Source organism: Lipotes vexillifer, unplaced genomic scaffold (assembly GCF_000442215.2).
Source record: "Lipotes vexillifer unplaced genomic scaffold, Lipotes_vexillifer_v1.1 scaffold1122, whole genome shotgun sequence".
Classification (NCBI taxonomy): Eukaryota; Metazoa; Chordata; class Mammalia; order Artiodactyla; family Lipotidae; genus Lipotes; species Lipotes vexillifer.
Genome location: NW_006798649.1, coordinates 548,267 through 567,879, shown reverse-complemented (window position 1 = coordinate 567,879; position 19,613 = coordinate 548,267). Strand labels below are relative to the sequence as shown.

The 19,613-nt window shown below is 52.1% G+C and overlaps 1 protein-coding gene across 1 annotated transcript in view; it reads left to right on the top strand.

Annotated features, from left to right (window-relative positions):
• Nucleotides 1-19,613, top strand: part of PIK3C2B (phosphatidylinositol-4-phosphate 3-kinase catalytic subunit type 2 beta) — a 39,068-nt gene that overhangs the window by 10,382 nt on the left and 9,073 nt on the right. The window contains exons 8-23 of the mRNA XM_007470660.1: nucleotides 175-321; nucleotides 966-999; nucleotides 1,834-2,029; nucleotides 3,132-3,254; nucleotides 6,686-6,853; nucleotides 7,414-7,525; nucleotides 8,684-8,826; nucleotides 10,127-10,315; nucleotides 11,686-11,779; nucleotides 11,917-12,011; nucleotides 12,472-12,652; nucleotides 13,434-13,541; nucleotides 14,187-14,279; nucleotides 15,078-15,207; nucleotides 16,039-16,175; nucleotides 19,413-19,582. Of these exons, the coding sequence (XP_007470722.1) occupies nucleotides 175-321; nucleotides 966-999; nucleotides 1,834-2,029; nucleotides 3,132-3,254; nucleotides 6,686-6,853; nucleotides 7,414-7,525; nucleotides 8,684-8,826; nucleotides 10,127-10,315; nucleotides 11,686-11,779; nucleotides 11,917-12,011; nucleotides 12,472-12,652; nucleotides 13,434-13,541; nucleotides 14,187-14,279; nucleotides 15,078-15,207; nucleotides 16,039-16,175; nucleotides 19,413-19,582 (2,120 nt within the window). The remainder of the gene's footprint in view (nucleotides 1-174; nucleotides 322-965; nucleotides 1,000-1,833; nucleotides 2,030-3,131; nucleotides 3,255-6,685; nucleotides 6,854-7,413; nucleotides 7,526-8,683; nucleotides 8,827-10,126; nucleotides 10,316-11,685; nucleotides 11,780-11,916; nucleotides 12,012-12,471; nucleotides 12,653-13,433; nucleotides 13,542-14,186; nucleotides 14,280-15,077; nucleotides 15,208-16,038; nucleotides 16,176-19,412; nucleotides 19,583-19,613) is intronic.

Sequence of the window (19,613 nt, the reverse complement as noted above, 5' to 3'; positions counted from 1 at the left end):
TCAGCAGGAGCTGTGTGTGGTTCACTAACGCTGGATGTTTGAAAATAAAGCATGGATTCCACTGGTTACTCCCGCGAGTCATGAGCCGCTACTCCTGCCGGCTCATTCCTTCAACACTGTGGGTGCTGGAGGCTGAGTGCTAGCCTGCCAGCCTCACTGTGCCGCCTCCCACAGGGCGACTTTCCACTGAAGGCCGACAGGGTGGTCCAGTCCGTCAAGGCCATCTGCAACGCCCTAGCCGCTGTGGAAACCCCTGAGATCACCAACGCTCTCAACCAGCTGCCCCCCTGCCCTTCCCGAATGAAGCCTAAAATTCAGAAGGTAACGGGGCCCAGAGCACTAGCGTGGGGAAGGAGGAGAGGAATATTCCCCGGAAACTAGGTGACTAGGTGTCCACTTACTAAAAGGCTCTTCTCTCAGCCTCTATCTTTTATGTTTGAACATTTAGTCACAGAGTTTTTGGGAAATAGATGCCAAGTCTGTCACCTCTTCCTGAGGATGAGAGTGGGCTAGGATCTCCCCCCCGGGACTGATTGCCGGTATCCCAGGCCAGCAAAGGCTTTGTTCACAGTCGCTGAGGCACTGCCTGCCAGTTTTCTTACCCAGCAGGGTGCAAGACCAAAATCTGCCCCAAGCCGGGGATTTGGGACTCCGCAGTGGGGGCTGTGTGCTGTGCAGACGGGGCCAGCCAGCACGATAGGTGCTGTGATCTGTAGTGGGGTAGCCTGAGGGCTGGCGTGTTTCATTTGGGTGGACACGGTGATTTTATCCTTGGTCTGGTTCACTGTCCCATCACACGAATCTGGTACAAACGGTTACTCTATCCTCCCTGGGGGGAACCTCTGCTCCTCAAATTTCGGTCCAGTCTGGTCCAGATGAGCACAGCTGTGAAAAGCCCTTCTTCCAGCTGTGGCGGAAAAGGCCATGGCCCTGAAGCTCCCCTCCCTCTCCTTTTTCCCCAATAGGATCCCACCGTCTTGGCTGTGAGGGAAAACCGAGGTAAGGGAGCTGCTCTCTTCATCCAGATGAAAACTGCAGTCTCTGCCCAGATTCCTTTTTCTCACTGGCCCCTTTGATTTATGGGTCCAGGTCTGCCTCTGTGTGTGTATGTGTGTATGTGTTTTCCTATATGAGGCGTGGACGCAGCTGGAGAGCACATTTCTTTCCACAAGATGTTCTCTAGTTATTTTTACTAGTTATTCCTGTGGTGTCCCTGGGAGATGGTGATGAGGCGATGTAAGTGTGAGGGTAGGCGTGGTGGGCAGAGTTAGCCCTGGGTTCCAGATGGAAAAACTTTCACTTGGGTAGGTTGTGAGCTCCTAACCCCTGTGTTTCCAACTTTGAAGGGGCCTGGGGAGATGGTGATAAAGAATTTTCCCCTAGGATTCCCCCTTAAGTCTTTCAAGCAGAATGTTGCCCTACAAAGCTCATATCTCTAGGATTCTTGGTCAGTGATTCCCAATGTTTCAGATTTCGTGGACCAAAAAGCATTATTTTGGGGACCAACATAGAATTATCAGTTTTTATTTTACTAAGCAATGACTTCTTTTAAGTAACTGGTAACTGTTATTCCCACTGCTTCCTAAAAGAAAGGACATTTTACACTAAATAAGTAGCAATACCTAAAAATAAGGACAATGTTTAAAATTGAGTATCTGTCATTTTATGAGAAGCTCGTGACATGCTCCTGCTTTTTCCTCATTTCATCACAGATGGGTGACTGGCATTTGGGGACTACTGTCCTAGGGTATCCCATCTTAGCCAGTGCCATGACAATAAGATGGGGCTTGTCGAAGCCTCACTATTCTTTCTTCTGTCCCCTTCCTTTCACAGAGAAGGTCATGGAAGCCCTGACAGCTGCCATCTTGGACCTGGTGGAGCTGTACTGCAACACGTTCAATGCGGACTTCCAGACGGCAGTGCACGGGAGCCGCAAGCATGATCTGGTCCAGGAGGCCTGCCATTTTTCTGGGCCCCTGGCCTTTACGGTCTATGCCACCCACCGCATCCCCATCATCTGGGCTACCAGGTGAGCACTGGGCTGAATGGCCTATAGGGAGCAAGCTGAGTTAGACTTCAGATGGCTTTTTCTGTCTGCATGTGACCCCACTGTCCTAAATTTAGGATCTGTGGCATTGTGGTGCACTGTGGCTGAGGGGATGAGCCCACTGAGAGGGAGACTGACGTGGGCTGGGACATCCCAGAGGAGAGAGAAAAGGCAGCAGCGGTCAGATCTTGTCACACTCCCTCTCAGTGATGGCTGCTTAGGCATCCCTGCCCCCTCCCATCCAAGGCCAGCTGATGGAGACGCTGCGACAGATGGCCGCTTCCCAGATCTGCGTGCATGCCTCATGGCCAATGACTGCGCTCCCCTGCAGATGTACAATGGGAGGGGGCGGGGAGGTGGAAGATGACCCTTTGTCTGGAGTTCCCTAGGCCCGCAAGGGTGGGTGGAGGAGGACGTTAACTTGGTAATCCTGAGCTCATCTCAGGGTCCCCCAGCATCCCAAGCCTTGGGGAATAGGCCTATGGCTCCACCCGAACCCCCGCCCCTCTCTTCCCAGACCCCCCTCCCCCTCCCTTCCCCTTCTCTCTTTGTTCCTCACTTAATGTATTCCTCTGGGCGATTGGCGGAGAACAAAGGAGGCAGCCTGGGAAACCAGGGCCTTCTCTGACCTCTTCTGTCAGGCACCTGTCACGAGCCGCAGGGACTCCCATGTGTTGGCATTCATTTCAGCATATGTCGTTTTTCATCCCCCACGCTTCTCACCTGCGCATGCGCATGTGCGCAGGCGCGCCCCCGGACACCCCATGGGCTGGAGCTGGTTCTAAGGTGGAGGCTGCATGGCTGCTTCCCAATAAAGAAGCGAGAAAAACCAAGGGCTCAGCATGGAACCTGAAACTGGGCAGAGAGATCCAGATCGAGTTGCTTTTCCCGGAGCACACTTCCGCAAATCCGATTTGGCTGTCCTGTGCCTTGACCCCACCGATTTGGCTGTCCTGTCCCTTGACCCCATGTTCCAGTCCCACAGATCAAGAGTCTTACAGGGGAAATGGAGTTTGGCATAGTTCGGGTGACTGAGATGAGGTCTGGGAGCTGAGTGTCCTGACCTACGCCCTTTCTCTTGTAGCTATGAAGAGTTCTACCTCTCCTGCTCCCTCAGCCATGGCGGCAAGGAGCTGTGCAGCCCCCTGCAGACCCGAAGGGTTCACTTCTCCAAGTACCTCTTCCACCTCATCATCTGGGACCAGCAGTAAGACCTCCCGCCAGGCTCCAGTGCCCACTGCAGACCCTCTCAGCCTCCTGAATGCCCAGATTAAACCAGGCTCTGTCACGAACCCTAACCAAACAAGCCATTCAGACTCTTGAGACTCCACTTCCCTAACTCTTAAATGGGGACAAGTGTAATTTCTACCTCTCAAGTTGTTAATGAGTTTCCAATGAGAAGTATCCATAAAGGCTTGTTGTAAACCATGAAGGACCATATAAACATTAGTTTTAATAATAGTTCATTGTTTTGATCTTGTCTCCCTTAAAAGGTTTAACTAGTCTGAGGGAGTCTCATCTCCTCCCTTCTTCCTAAAGTTCCCATGGAAGAGGGAGACGGCACCATGCTTTCTCCCTTGTAGATCTGGAAGGGCAGGCTGCCTAGAGGGAAGACTAATGGGCTTAGAGCTATAGGAATAAGGCTCTATTTCTAGCTCTGTCTCTAGTCGTATGTTCTCTCTGGCCTCTTTGGGCCTCAGTTTCTCAAACTGTAAAATGGGGACATTTGTTTAACTCAGAGGCAGTTGTGGCACGGAAATGAGGTAAGACAGGTTATAAATAGAAACATGAAAACACAAGCGCAAGATAGTGTTAACCACCGTTTATTAACAGTAATTTGCTGTCCAGAAGGTAGGCATCAGCCAAGCAAAACAGGAAGGAAATGGAGGCCAGGGTGCCTCGATGGTGACATTGCAGGAGTTTGTGTGCCTCTTGCCTTTTCTGTGCTGCTCCATCCTCCCTCCAGACAGTTGGGAAGCACCTTGTTTGCTCCCCGCAGCTTCACTTTCCCAGACTGGCTTATCTCTGAGTCCTTATGTGCAAAGCAGAGCTGCAAATTCAGTATTTGGAGTGCAAGTTAAAGAAATTGAGGAGGGTCCTTGGGGAGGCCAAGGATACCAAAATAGGTGGATGGAGAGTCTGTGGAAATCCGGGGAGAGGTGGGCCATTTTACAGACGGCCAACGGGAGAGGCAGACCTTTTCTCCTGTCTTCACACGTTTATGACTCTTAGAGCAATAAAGGTATAAATAAAGTCCTTTAATTAAACAATCACCAGAGCAGGAGAGACTCCTTGGAGGCTGAGGATGGCTGCATTAAACGGCTCCCGCATTTCACCATCCCCTTGGGATTCTCTGGCCTCAATTACTACGTGCTTTACAGCGCTCCAGCCCAGGCAGACCTCACAATGAGCCTTAGACCCTTTCCCCACGGGGTATCAGAGGTGTGGAAGCAGCCCAGCATGTCCCACCTCAAGCTGCCTGCTCTGTGGTCTCATTCTCCTCCCTGTCTGAATCTCTGCCTCAAATCCCATAGGGCTGCTATCCTTCCTAGAGCCTTGTGGAGGGTGTCATGTCAGCACTGCCTCTCCAGATGCCCCGTGGCACCTTCATGATCAAGACCAAGGCATGTGGGAGGAGGCCGTACAGTGTAGGCTTTGGGTGCCGTCATCCTCTCTTTCTCACCGTAGGTGCAACCTTGGGCAGGTCATTCAACCCAAATGGACATGGTAATAGGGCCTACCCTATAGGGTTGTTTGAGAGCAGTTGAGACATTGCAAGTAAAGCACTTGGCACAGTACCTAGTACGTGATAAATGCTTTCTTCTTTATCATCTTTGTTGTGTTCTGAGCTCTCTCAATTCTGGTTTCTCTGTTCCAAGTGACCGGCACAGTGACTACACATGGGGATGTTTGTGCGTGAAAGTACTAAATGTATATAGCTCCGTTCCAGTGCAGTAACCACAGTGTCACGTAGCAAAAAGCACCCAGTATATACACACATCACACAAGTGAAGCCATGTCCCCCTTTTCACTGATGAGGAAACTGAGGCACAGAGGTGTGAGTGGTTGCCCAAGGTTGTGAGAGGCAGAACCAGGACTGGAATCAGCACATCCCAGGAACGCTGCCCGGAGGAGTCAGCCCCTGTGATGCGCTGTTGAGGAATGGGTTGCAGGAGGGAGGAAGTTCAGGGCTACAGCTAACCTGCTGGTTGTCCTGACTCACCCCAGGTGCAGGTCCATGGGGGAGGTTTTAGAATACCAGATATACCCAAGGGCTGAGGAGAAGGGGCCCTTGGTTGGTTCTAGGCATTATGGTTTCAGCTAGAAAGGTTCCTCACTCTCTTTTTCTCTGGATGCCCAGCTGGAAGCCCCTTCTTAGGTGAAAGGAAAGGGATCAGGGCCAGCTCCGTCTGCCCTTTGCTGTGGGGTCAGCTGATTGTCTCCCTCACTGTAGCAGCATGGGGTCAGCTAACTCTCAAAATAGGCCCAGCAGCCTCGCTCTGCCACTGTAGCCAAGCCCTGGCCTGGCGTGTACGCTGGCTGCTGGCGGGGTCCTAATTATAGCTGTGGGCCCCCATGGTAGAGGCAGCTGGGACAGAGCAGGGCCCCGCCAGTCTGGCGGGAAGGAGGGAGTGCCTCACTTACGTGGAGATTCCCCTGGAGGAGTGAGGGGCAGCGGTGGAGGGAGGCTGCTTGATCATGAAACTGCTAACCTTGGGGGTGGCCGCCCTGCCTCTGTGCCCTCTGGCATAAAAGCTGCTGGGCCCTGGGCTGGCCAGAAGGGTGTGACAGTATGGACTTTGGCCCAGGGACAGCTTCCCCAAAAGGTAATGTGGGTCCTCCCTCTTCCCACAGCTCCCCTCCCCTCTCCACCCACCCCACCCCAGGTCTTTATCCCGAACTTGGAGGGAGTAGCCGGGTGTGATTCAGGCGTGGGAGCACGGGAGAGACCATCTGGGCTTGGGTACTGGCAAGGGCTTCCGTGTCAGTTCTTTGGGCCCCGCCAGTTTGCTTTCTCACCACCCAGGGACTTGGAGGAGCCCCTTCTTTTTATCCCCTTGGCTTTGAAAATGTTTCGGGGTGAGAACAAACTATTTGTGTCCATTGGGTTAGGGGAAGAAGGGGACATGGGAGGACAGACAGGTGGGAGGGCCGAGGGGGAGGGTGCGCTGGAGGCAGAGATCCTGCTGCTGCTTCTGGCTGCTCTCAGCCGAAAGAGGTGGGGGAGGGTTGGGGATTGTTCAATGGGGAAGGATTGTCAAAAGGAGCAACTTCTCAGTGACTGCAGAAATCCTAAAACAAGGGAAGGAGTATGGCTGACAGTATGGGGCATGTAGACACCTGAACTCTAGGTGGCTCTGGCCAAGTGAGTTCTGTCTGGTCACTGTGGGTAGCCTCAAATCAGAGGCTGTTTGTCTTACTCTACCAAGAGGCTGCAAAGACATACAGACTGTGCTCCTGCGGGCATCGCGTGGAGGTTTTGCCTGCAGTTTGGGATCTGTCCTGGTTCTGCAGGAAGGCTTACCCAGGGAGCATATCGGGAAGCCAGGTTCTCAGCCTCATCTTGAGTTCCTGGGCCACCTGGCCCTGGAAGCCACAGGGGTGGCACTTCCTGATTTGGTTTCCTGTCCTCCCTAGGATCTGCTTCCCTGTGCAGGTGAACCGGTTGCCTCGGGAGACCCTGCTGTGTGCCACTCTCTATGCTCTGCCCATCCCCCCACCCGGGAGCTCCTCGGAGTCCAATAAACAGCGGCGGGTGCCCGAAGCCCTGGGCTGGGTCACTGCTCCGCTCTTCAACTTCAGGCAGTATGTGGGCCCAGGGCAGCTTGGCCTTGGCAGGGAGGAGGGGATCGGGAGAGAGAGGCCTGGCTGCTGCATGGGCCAATGCCCCTTGGGCAGGTTGGCCAGGTGGGGCTCACCGGCAGAGTCCAGAGGGTCCCAGCCCTGGTGGAGAGGACCAAGGCACAGGACTGGTGGCCAGCACAGTTGATGTAATCAAGAGCTACTGGGCAGGACTGGTGGGAAGGGGCACGGACATGCATGCTCAGGCAGCGTCATCTGGTCTTGTCATTGGGAGGACCTTAGAGGTCATCCAGTCCAGCTCTCTACATCATGAAGGCATCCCTGCCACCAGGTCACCCAGACCAGGGAGGGTGTGGTTAGTTTAGGAAGGCTTCCTGGAGGGGGTGGGTTTTTATAGGACTTGGAAGAAAGAGAAGGCCGTGGTCTGTGGGGGAGAATGAGAGAGAGGAGTTGGCCAGTGGCTTCAAGCAGAAAAGGCAGAGTTTTGGATAGGGAGAGCGGGAGGAGGACCATCTCCTTAGCGACTGGGTTTGTTGGCTTATCCCACCTTCCATCCTCCTTAGAGTCCTGACCTGTGGCCGGAAGCTTCTGGGCTTATGGCCAGCAACACAGGAAAGCCCCAGTACCCGTTGGAGTGCACCTAATTTCCATCAGCCAGATAGTGTCATCCTGCAGGTGAGACCCCAGCCTCTCCCTCCCACCGACCCATCAGGACCACTCCAGAGTTGGCTCCATGCTTTCCCTTTGAGGTTCGGGCTGGGGCAGTAGGAGAAAGTGCAGAACTTTGCGCGTGGGGTGATGAGACTGAAGCAACTAGGTGAACATGGTTAGACCCGGAGTGGGAGGATAAGTTCTGCGGAAGCTATGTCCCATCTCCTTGAGGTTAACTGATTTCAAGGAGTCTGAAGGCAGGGTCTGAGACCCTTGCCAACCAGGGCTCAGCTCTTCAGAGTTCCTTATATTGAACCCTAATATTACTAATCTGAGCCATCCCCTCTTGGGGCCCATGGGGAAGCCCTCCCCACAGCCACTCAGTGCTCTAGTGGGGTGGACCCATTCTCTGGGGACAGGAGGAGGAGCTGGTCCGGTCCAAGGTCTAGTTACCGTTTCTGGTTCCTTTTCTTGTGGTCATGAGATGCTTTGGTACAGAATATGGAATATCAAAGTGGATACAGAATGAAAGCTCCAAGAGGCAGGCGTTTTTATCTGTCTTATTTACTACTCTGTGCCCAGGGCCCAGAACAATGCTCGGTACATATTAGGGTTCAATAAACATTTCTTGAATGAAAGAATGTGGAACTCCCTTTGAGGACTGGCTCCCTGAGCTCTGACATCCATGTTAGAAGGATGAACATGGCAGCAGAGAGCAAGGGAACCCAACATTACAGGCTTCAGAGTTGGCAGAGCTCTCACCTGGCATGTGGTCCCACTTTCCATCAGGCAGTAGTGCCCTCCAAGACCACACTGAAGGCTCCCCAACCTCGGCGTGGAGGCTCCCAGTGGTTCAGCCTAATGACGCTTCTCTTCAGAGTTTGGCCTGGGGCCAGTCCCCTCACCTAGATGCATCTCAGCCCAACCTCTTCCTCACTTGACCGTTTTTCTTTCTCTCTCTTTGTTTCCTTCTCATTTTTCGCTGGAAGTTATAGCTGGAAGGGACTTTAGCGATCACCAAGTCCAACAAGTTTATTTTACAGACAAAGAATCTGAGGGTAAGGGAGGGAGGAAGGGAGGCAGGAAGGCTGGTGGGTAAAAGAAGAACTGGAGACCCAGGTAGGTGGCAGCCCCACCCAGCTTCCTGTTCTCTCTCCTCACTTCCCTGCTGTCATCTCCCAGATTGACTTTCCCACCTCAGCCTTCGACATCAAGTTCACCAGCCCCGCTGGAGACAAGTTCAGCCCCCGCTATGAGTTTGGCAGCCTCCGGGAGGAAGACCAACACGTGCTTAAAAACATCATGCAGAAGGAGTCCCTGTACTGGTGAGGCCCAGGGCATCCCCCATGTGTGACTCGGGCCTCCACTAAGCCTCTCGAGTTCTAACTGACCTTCTCTTACCTCCCAGCAGGTCCCTGTCCTCCTGCTTTGGGAGTCGAGGTGGGATAGGGTGGGCACTGCTGCCTAGGCAGGAAGTGGTGGACAGAGGGCTCTGCAGCCCCCAGACGTTTTTCATGAGCTGACCTTAGGCAAAGTGGAGAGCTCACAGGCAGGATATTAGATCTGGGAACACCCATCCCCACGATGGGGACTTGGCCCAGAATCAGCTTGCCAAGAGGACCAGAGCTTTGCCCCACCCCCAGATAAGCTGTGTACTATTTGCTGTCCATTGGGGCAGCTGGCCGTTATGCTTACCACCCTGCCCCCACCTCCTGCCCCTTCCACACCCACAGCCTTTGCATTTCTCTGGCCCTGTCACTTTCCAAAAAGGATCAGGTGTCAAGGCAAGCTGGCAGCTGTCAGGGGTAAGCGAGTCCAAGCTGATCTTATCCTTGGGGCTGCTTCTCTCACCAGGGTTGAAGAGGCTGGAGGAGCTGGTGGGATCTGGGCTCCTCCCCGGCCTGCTCTCTCCTATACCTCTCTGGCTCCTGCATGGCCCTTGCATGTGGTGGTTGGGGGAAATGAGAGAGATGAGGCTCATCTCTCTCCCTCGTGTCTCACCCAGGGCAGCCAGAATCACTGAGTGACTGCCGACCTCCCCTGCCCCCACTCCTCTGCTGACGCCTTGCTTCATTAGCCCCTCAGCTCCCTTCTCCCATTAGACACCTGATCTCAGGCAAGGCCCAATTAACTGCAGGTCCTATAAAACCTCCAGCTGGCCCCAGGAAGCCCCAGGAGGCCTCTCAGCTGCCCAGACCCTGAGCAGTGGGGACCACTGCCCTCTGGTGGCTCTACTTGGGAGTGATGTCCGAGGGGCATCCTCAGGAGGGGTAGCAGATTTGGTGCCCTTGGCCCCTGCATGCTGCCTTGGTGTGAGATGTCCCTGAGTCAAGGATCAAAGATGCGATTTGGACCCTGGCTCCCAGAGTTTGCTTCACACATTGCAATCACTTAGGGATATTTTTAAAATTACCGATGCCTGCCTTCCCCAGACATTCTGACTTAATTGGTTTTGGGTGTAGCCTGGACAAGGGGCATTTATAAAGCTCCTCAGGTGATTGTAACGTGCAGCAAAGTTTGGCAACACTGAACTGGAGTGTGTAGCATTCTCTTGGAGCGTGAGTACCTTACCCTCTGGCTGACTCTGCTGTCTCTCTCACCTCCCCCTACCACTTCCACCCCCAGGCTCACTGATGCTGACAAAAAGAGCCTGTGGGAGAAGCGGTATTATTGCCACTCAGAGGTGAGCTCACTCCCCCTGGTGCTCGCTAGCGCCCCCAGCTGGGAGTGGGCTTGCCTGCCCGACATCTACGCTCTCCTGAAGCAGTGGACCCACATGAACCACCAGGATGCCCTGGGGCTCCTGCATGCCACGTGAGTTGTAACACCCACCTTTCCTGACCACGTGTCCTTCCAGAAGCCAGGGCTTGGCACTGCCCATCACTGACCTGGCCAGCCCTGGGGAGAATGGTCAAGTGGGCGTGGAAATTCAGGGCTTTTCCACTTCTCCTTTTCCCTTTCTTTATTTTATTCCACCCCCACCCCCCATGTTATATTATGAACATTTTTCAAACATACAACAAAACTGAGAATTTAATAGTGAACATCCATATTCCCACCACCTAAATTCTAACCATTCACATTTATTTTTTGGGTTTTTTTTTGCGGTACGCGGGCCTCTCACTGTTGTGGCCTCTCCCTTTGCGGAGCACAGGCTCCGGACGCGCAGGCTCAGCGGCCATGGCTCACGGGCCCAGCCGCTCCGCGGCATGTGGGATCTTCCCGGACCGGGGCACGAACCCGTGTCTTCTGCATCGGCAGGCGGACTCTCAACCACTGTGCCACCAGGGAAGCCCCCACATTTGTTATATTTGCTTTATTGTGTACATACTGTCCATCAAAACATCTTATTTTTTAATGCATTTTGAAGTAAATTGAGACCTCATAACTCCTTCCTAAATACTTTAGCAAGCATAACATTAACTAGATAGAGCTCAATGTTTGTTTACGTTTTTTTCTTTTGAGACAAAATTTACATATAAGTAAATGCCCAAGCCTTATGTGTACATTTGCTGAGATTTGACATATGCACACACCTGTGTAACCCAAACCTTATCACTTAGTTCTGCTCTTACAGTCCTCTCTCCCTTCGTTCCTCCGGGGACACAGGCTCCCAGTCTCAAACCCCTAGAATGGTTTATTTTCTCCCACTCTTAGTAATTAAAATGTACCTGATCCATGTATTTTGCCTTCAGGACTTTCTGAGGCAAAGGTTTTGTTAATCTCTGCTAAACTAATTCTGGCTAGGTGTACTGGCTTATATATAATTTCATGATCTCTGTTATTTGCCTGGCAAGCTTTGCGTTAAAAGGATGGTACCAAGAAATGATAATGCTTTGACCCTCACGAGGGCTCTTTGATGATGGCATTTCTAGCACGGTGGGAGTCAAGGAAGAGATCTTTGGGAGTGGGGTTGAGGACTTTGTCCCATTTTCTTTAACTCATACAGGGAGTGAGAGTGGCTTCCATGGCCCAAGGCTGACTCTGACCGTGGGCCAGGGCCATTCTCAAGGGTTGCAATCCAGAAAAGGTGCTTACGACTCTTCTAGTGGCTTTGGCAGATTCTGGGAGTCATTGCCATTTCTTCACCCATGGCTCTGAGGCCCAGGTGTGAGGGTGCTTGCTCACTTCTGTGCCTTAGACCCTGTGGCTGGATTGTCAGGGTCCTGGGCTCTATTTTGCAGGTTCCCAGACCAGGAGGTGCGTCGTATGGCTGTGCAGTGGATCGGCTCCCTCTCTGATGCTGAGCTGTTGGACTACTTGCCCCAGCTCGTGCAGGTGGGTGAGCTGGCCTTCCCTCCAGCTCTGATGGTCCCACCCCCAGGACCCCAAGACAGACTGCATCCTGCAGGGTTAGCAGTTGGTGTAGATTACAGGCAGTCAACAAAGCCTCCTGTTCCCTGTCTCCTACACAGGCCTTAAAGTATGAGTGCTACCTGGACAGCCCCTTGGTGCGCTTCCTCCTGAAACGAGCTGTCTCTGACTTGAGAGTGACTCACTACTTCTTCTGGTAAAACTGTGTGCCCGAAGAGGAGAGAGGTGGACACATCTCCTCCACTTGGGAGTGTTTTACTCTATGCCTGCAAGGGTGGGGAGCTGAGCCATCTGGGTTGCAGTATGTGTCTCACTTACCAGGTGGCCTTGGGCCAGCGCCTTTTCCTCGGGGGCTCTCAGCTCACCCGCATGTAAGCGCAGTGGGGATCATCCCTGGCCCTCCCCTCCACCCACACACGGCAGAAATGCAAGGAGAAACCAGATGCAGAAGGGCTTTGAGCCCTATTTAAAGACAGCACGGGCAGACTGAGATGTGGCTGAACACCTCTGTATAAGTTTTGCATCCAGAGCCTGTTTTCCTTCCCAAGTTTGGGGTGGGTTTTCCAGGGGGTTGGAGCTGGGTCTGACCACTCCCCACCCCCCCTTGCCTGTTATCCTTTGAGTGTTCTGACGTCCCCCCTCCCTTTGCCTGGTAGGTTGCTGAAAGACGGCCTCAAGGACTCTCAGTTCAGCATCCGCTACCAGTATCTGCTGGCAGCCTTGCTGTGTTGCTGTGGCAAGGGGCTGAGAGAGGAGTTTAACCGCCAGTGCTGGCTTGTCAGTACCCTGGCCAAGCTGGCCCAGCAGGTCCGGGAGGCTGCCCCGTCTGCACGGCCGGTGAGTGGGGTGAGGCTGCCTCTACTCATTTCTGGTTCTGGGCCTCTGCAGCCAGTCATTAACTTCTTAGGCATCCTGACCAGCAGGATGGCACTTGACCATCTCTGGTGAGGGGCTGGAAAGAGGTGACTCCCTAACCTACAGGCTACAAACTGACAGTCTGCAAGCTGGATACAGCCCATGGAATGTGTTCTCTTTGGCTTGTGAAGTATTAAAATTTTTATTTAACTGTTTACCTTAAAGGCTAAGCCCAGTTGTGTAAGTTGTTCACTGCACAAGAGCACCCAGCCAGAGGGGGCAAGTGAGGGCTAAAATTCAGTCATACTTTGTTCACTGTGCTGTGAGCCACGGCTCAGGGCTGCTACCACCCAGAGGGGGGACCTTTATCTGTTTGCACAAAGGGGTTGTATTAGTCCAGTATTAGTGATCCTGGTTGCTAACATTTAAAAATTGGGAGATTGTGAAGTCTAGATGATTGGCTTTTTTGGCAACGGCCCAAGTGGCAACTCCTCCTTGACCTGTAGCCCACCCTCTCAGTTCACCGTGGGCTGCTTTAAGCTGTTCTGTCATCCACCCAGTCTCTATAGGTGTTTAGACTGTGGCCCCGGCTGTGGTGTGGGTGGGGCAGTCTTCCTTCTTCACCGTCTCCAGGAGGTTGTCCACATCTCTTGGGTGACTGTTTCCGTGCCAACCACTACTGGCACCCGCCCCTGGGAGAGGCCTGGCTCTGAGTGGAGCTTATGGGCCCCTTACCTCACCCCTGCTCTCCTTTCCCCACCAGGGGATTCTCCGCACGGGCCTGGAGGAAGTGGGGCAGTTTTTTGCCCTCAATGGCTCCTGCCGCCTGCCGCTTAGCCCCAGTCTGCTGGTTAAGGGCATCGTGCCCAGGGTGAGTGACTGGTGGGTTTGGGGCTCTCGGAGTGGGGAGGGCTCAGTAGAAGCCAGGCCCTCACTGACCTGGTTACTGAGAGAGATGAGGAAGAAAGGCATATGTGGGGCCTCTTGCCAACGCTAACGTCTATGGACTTTTACCTGACAGCTCTGCGGGGTGGAGGAATTGGGTTGGGGGCTGGGTAAGTGCCTCTGCTGATGGTGTCAGGGTTGAAGTCCAGGCTGGTGATGCTCCCACCTGTCATTCATCGAGCACGCACTCTGTGCCTGGCACTGTTCTAAGTGCTTTCCTTTGGTTATCACATTTCATCCTCACGACTCTTAGGAAGTCAGTACTGTTGTGAGCCCCATTTTACAGAGGAGTAAACTGAGTTATAGGTGGGACACATGACTTGCTAGAAGTCACACAACCAGTAAGTTGTGTGTGGAATGAACTGAAGGGCTGAGAGAGACCAGGCGCAGGAGCTGAAGTCATAACAGACTGAACCAGGGTGATGGCAGTAGGGAGGGAGGGAGGGAATGTGGGCTCCGCAGAAATCTGGAAGAAGCAATGAGCAGCAGCTGGTGGAGAGCTGGAGAGGCCGTTTTCCTTCCTGGGCCTGGGCCACCCTGACCCTCATCACTACCCTCTCTACTGTGGCAGGACTGTTCCTACTTCAACTCCAATGCAGTCCCCCTCAAGCTCTCCTTCCAAAATGTGGATCCGCTGGGCGAGAACATCCGTGTCATCTTCAAGGTGAGGACGCTTCTCTCAAGCCTGGTGGGATGTCGATGGTAGAGAGAAGGAGAGGTGGGAATCCAAGGGTGGCAGAAGCAGCCTCGGGGCCATTCTCTTCCTGCTGGTCCACACTCATGCTGCCATTTTAGTGCGTGAAAGACTGTCGGGTGAAAAAGGAAATAGATGAATTGTGTGTGGCCCCAGAGGGCTAGGAACAGTGTTGGGATGTGTAAGGAGGTAACTGACAGCTCAGCGTCAGAAGCGCTTTCTAGAAGGCAGAGGTACCTCAGCAGTGGATGGATAAGGTGCTGACCTGGCTGTCCCTGGAGTGTTCAAGCTGAATGACTAGGGCAGGCGTGCTGAAGAGGAAATTCATAAATCAGGTGCAGGCTGGACTTAGATGAATCTTAAGGTCCCTCTAACTGGCACATCCATGATTCTGAGGAATAAAGCGTAGTCTCAGAGCGGACAATCCAGTGGGCGAAATGAAAGGCATGCGTGACTTAGTGACATATGTTTGTTGTGTGTAAGTTCCAAATCCAGGGTGTAAACATTCAAGTTTTAAGGCTTTGATGGTCAGGGAGAGGAGGACCCTGACTTCAGTGCAAATGGGGACGTGGGGCTGGGGGAAGAGCTGGGACACCACACGGGCAAAGTGTGGTTCCTGGCCCATCTCTGGTGTTGGACCTGGTGTGAGGAGGTGGGAGCACTGAGCAGTCCCTGGTCACTAGTCTGGGCCAAGGTTGCCCTCCTGGGAGATCTGGGAGCTGGGGGAAGCGGGGGAGGTGGTTCCGGTCACTGTCTTCCTTCATCCAGTGTGGGGACGACCTTCGCCAGGACATGCTGACCCTGCAGATGATTCGCCTCATGAGCAAGATCTGGGTCCAGGAGGGGCTGGACATGCGCATGGTCCTCTTCCGCTGCTTCTCCACTGGCCGTGGGAGAGGTCAGTAGGGAGTGGGCGGGGCGCTGACTGGGCAGCTGGCGTGGGGGGTATTCTTGCTTACTGCCCTTTTGCCATTCCCTGACGAGAACTGTGTGCTTCTCCAGAAAAATGAAAAGGGCAAGATTATCCCATTAGAAGCTGTGGAATGGCATTAAAAAAGGAAGGCAGAGGAGAGAGACTATTATAAAATAAAGCGGACTTGGAGACATAACCTAGCATACTGTGTAGACTTTGGACCCCAATTCTAACAAACCAACTGTAAACGGATACTTTTTGACACAGTTGGGGGAAATTTGCATGTAGACTGGGTTAGATCAGATCAAAGAATGGTCGTTGAATTTTTGGATGTGATAATGGCATGGTGGTTGTGTCCTTGCTAGGTATACTTGAAATACTTATGAATGAAATGACATGTATGGGATTTACTTAAAAATACTCCAGCCGCGAATGGGGTAGGGGGAGGGTGGAAGAGAAGAGGGGGAAGCAGGGCTGGGTGAGTGAAATAGATGAAACAAGATTAGCAAAGTGTTGGCAATTTTTGAAACTGGTTTTGTGTGAGTTCATGATACCATTTCTTTATTCTTATATGTATTTGAAAATCCCATAGTAAAAGTTAAAACAAAAAAGGATCATGGCTATGAGCTGGGGGGACCAAAGAGTCACAGCATGGAGTATGAAACCAGGGGAATGATCTTTCCCCTTATCATCAGACTTTGTCCAAGTGCCCTAGAGCTTAATTTATAGGGAAGCATCCAGCAAAGTTCTTGTAGTCCTCTCCTGACAGACGCCTTCTCTCTGCTCTGGAGAGTGACTTGATATCTCCCCTCACAGGGATGGTAGAGATGATCCCCAACTCTGAGACCCTGCGCAAGATCCAGGTGGAGCACGGGGTGACCGGCTCCTTCAAGGACCGGCCCCTAGCCGACTGGTTGCAGAAGCACAACCCTGGGGAGGACGAGTACGAGAAGGTAGGATTGAAGCGTGGGGGTGAAGCTGGGGTGGGATGCGCATGACTCTGGCACACTGTGTTCGCACAAGGCCCACACATGCACAGAGAAGACAGCTCAGCTGTACTGGGAGGAAAGAAACACTCTTGGTTGACTGGTGCCTCCAGATGTCTAGAGGTGGGTCAAATGACTTTTGGAAGCTGACCAAGAACATCCCCTGGTATCCAACTGGGAAGCCTTCGCTGAGTTCCTCTGGCAGATTGAGTTTGGAGGAGGGGACCCTCTTAGTCACGATCCTATTCAGGTCCTCCTGTGTCCTGCAAGGAGTCCAGTGGTGCTTTGCAGAACCAGAGTTGGAAGAGATCATTTTATCCAACTCTTCTTTTCATAGATGTGAATTAAGACTCACTCATTTGTTCCCAGTTATGGAGCTGGTTTGTGACAAGCATGTAACCGGAAGCCAGGATTGAGGATAGATATGAGACAGAGATGATAGAAAAGGTAGCTGACCTTCCTCAGGCGGGGCTGTACTGGGTGGTAGGGCCTTGGTGACCTGCTGTGTTCTGTGGCTGGTCCACAGCTTCATGGCTCTTGCCTCTGGGTTAATTAAGTTTAGGGGAGAGAATAAATCATAATAACCAAGCTCATAAGAGAATGGCCATAAACCAGAAGCGATCCATATACTAACTTATATTGATCAATGGCTTTTATCCCTGAAGGAGAACCTACGTGGGCAGCCAAATTATAATCAGAATGTTGTTTAGTGAACATGTAATTAGATGATCTTCCGAGGCCTTAAATGTTTGCATTCCCCAGGGTTTAATTCCTGGCCTGCTGTGCTCTTTGTACTCTTCCCGTGCCAGCTCATCATCTCTTATTACTTTACCACCCACTTGCTGATGACTTCCAAAGCCATTCCCTCTCCCCTCTCTCACCACCCAATTGCTGGACCTCTCCGCTTGTGTTTCACCTGTACGTCAAACTCAGTATAGGCAAAACCGAGCTTTCTGTCTCTCCTTGTCCTCTTGAAACCTGCTTTTTGTTTGTACCGCAAAAAAAAAAAAAAGAATACACACAGAGAGAAACTAACTTAGTGTCTCAATGTTTAATATCAGTCTTTCAAAAATAGCTCTCAGCTCTTCTAGTCTTTCTGTTAGAATGATGCTGGTAGTTTCTTATGGTGCCTTCCAGGAGGAAAGAACTAGAAATACTTGTCTCTTGGCCACCTACTCAGCAAACCAGAGTACCTCCATTCCTATAAGTGAAACCCCTTAAATCAGGAGAGCTCTCTTTATACAGTGAGACTTCCTGCCAGTAAGCAGCCGACACCCTGCGTAACTTAGGTGATGAGACTTTAGTTATTTACTCTGTGGCAGAGTACAGGCATATAGCTGCTTTGTAAGTCAAAATAGGATGCCTTTTCAGGTAGAAAGAACATCTGTGACATGAAGACAGGTTGATGGAGATGGTCAAGACTGAGAGTTGATGGGTTATACTTATTGAGTGGTTTCTTTTCAATTATATATTTCCCTATCATAGAAATCATCTTTTTCTTCCAGAAGGTACATTCTGTGATTTCTTTACAAACTTTCTATTCTTAACTTCCTAGCGATTAGTCAGCTGGTTTAATTTAACAAGTAGCCAGGGGGTTTCTGTGTGTGGCTAGTTTTTTTTTGTTCTTTTTTTGTTTTTTGTTTTTTTTTGTGGTACCCGGGCCTCTCACTGTTGTGGCCTCTCCCGTTGCGGAGCACAGGCTCCCGACGCGCAGGCTCAGCGGCCATGGCTCACGGGCCCAGCCGCTCCGCGGCATGTGGGATCTTCCCGGCCCGGGGCACGCACCCGTGTCCCCTTCATCGGCAGGCGGACTCTCAACCACTGCGCCCCCAGGGAAGCCCTGTGTATAGCTAGTTTTTTTTTTTTTTTTTGTTCTTTTTTTGTTTTTTGTTTTTTTTTGTGGTACCCGGGCCTCTCACTGTTGTGGCCTCTCCCGTTGCGGAGCACAGGCTCCCGACGCGCAGGCTCAGCGGCCATGGCTCACGGGCCCAGCCGCTCCGCGGCATGTGGGATCTTCCCAGACCAGGGCTCGAACCCGTGTCCCCTGCATTGCCAGGCAGACTCCCAACCACTGCGCCACCAGGGAAGCCCCTGTATAGCTAGTTTTGAAGTAGGCCTGTGGAATAGCCAAGAGGCTGCTGGGAGATAAGATCCCTGGACCCTGGGAAAGTGAGAATACTAAGTTCTGAGTGAATGGTGCCTGTAGGGGCTCAATGGGGAGGAGTCAGTGCAGGCTGGTAAGATCTGGGAAAGGTGTGGAACTCAAGGAAGGTCCTTAAAGGCTGGGTGGAAGCTTGCAGAGGGAGGTCGAAAGGGCATGTGTTCGATGAAGATTTCTCTCATTCCCAGCTTTGTCCATTCTTACTTGGCTGTGACAACTGTTGCCTCTGCTAATGAGTCTTTCTTGAGTTCTTGGGAATTCCAGAAAGCTCACAAAGAGGATTTAGAGGATGAAAGGTGTCTATTCACTAATTCCATACGTTTTTACTGGAAAGGCAGATAAGGGGGCAAACGTTGACCAGATAAAATAAGGTAGATCCAACCCCTTACTCCCTCCCCTCCTGCTTTAAACTCAGAAATTGCTCTAACACATTTTACCAACTAGAGATGTCTGATTTTCAAGTGTAAAACATCCCCTAGAAGTGTTAAGCTGCCTCAGCTCTTCCTTGGCGTGAAATGACTTTAATTAGATTAGCATTCATCTGTTACCAAGAACAGTGGAAATGGGAGTCATACTGGGGCCAGGGAGGAGGACAGAAGAATTCTGAGCAGGGTCAGGAAGAGGCCCTTAAGTCAGTTGCCTCAGTGCTGTGCTTGAGTTAAGGTCACCACAAACAATTGGGAAAGTTGTAAACATCAGTCTTCCCTGATTATGGGCTGGTCAAGTCTGGGCTCCCGGATCAGTGCACTGTCTTTCCAACCAGTTTACCAAGGGGAAAGAAAGGTGCAGAAGGTGGTGAATTGCAGGTAACGTGGTGGAGATATACCTATAAGCCTTCCATCTCCTTTTGCCCCATAAGATACAAGAGAAGTTTCTGTGTGCATCAGTGTGTACGTATGTGATAAAGGCTGAACAGGCAGATGTGACAGCTGTTGGACTCATGAGAGAGGGGCAGGGCTGGCTGAATTCAGTCTGGCTGTGCCCCTGGGGTCCCTCCACGCCAGCTTTATGTCCCCTCCTCCCCTCTGCCTTCCTTCTCCCAGGCTGTAGAGAACTTCATCTATTCTTGTGCTGGCTGCTGTGTGGCCACGTACGTCTTGGGCATCTGTGACCGTCACAATGACAACATCATGCTGAAGACGACCGGCCACATGTTCCACATAGATTTTGGCCGTTTCCTGGGCCACGCCCAGATGTTTGGGAACATCAAGCGGTAAGTGGTCTCCTGAAGCCAGGATGTGCGT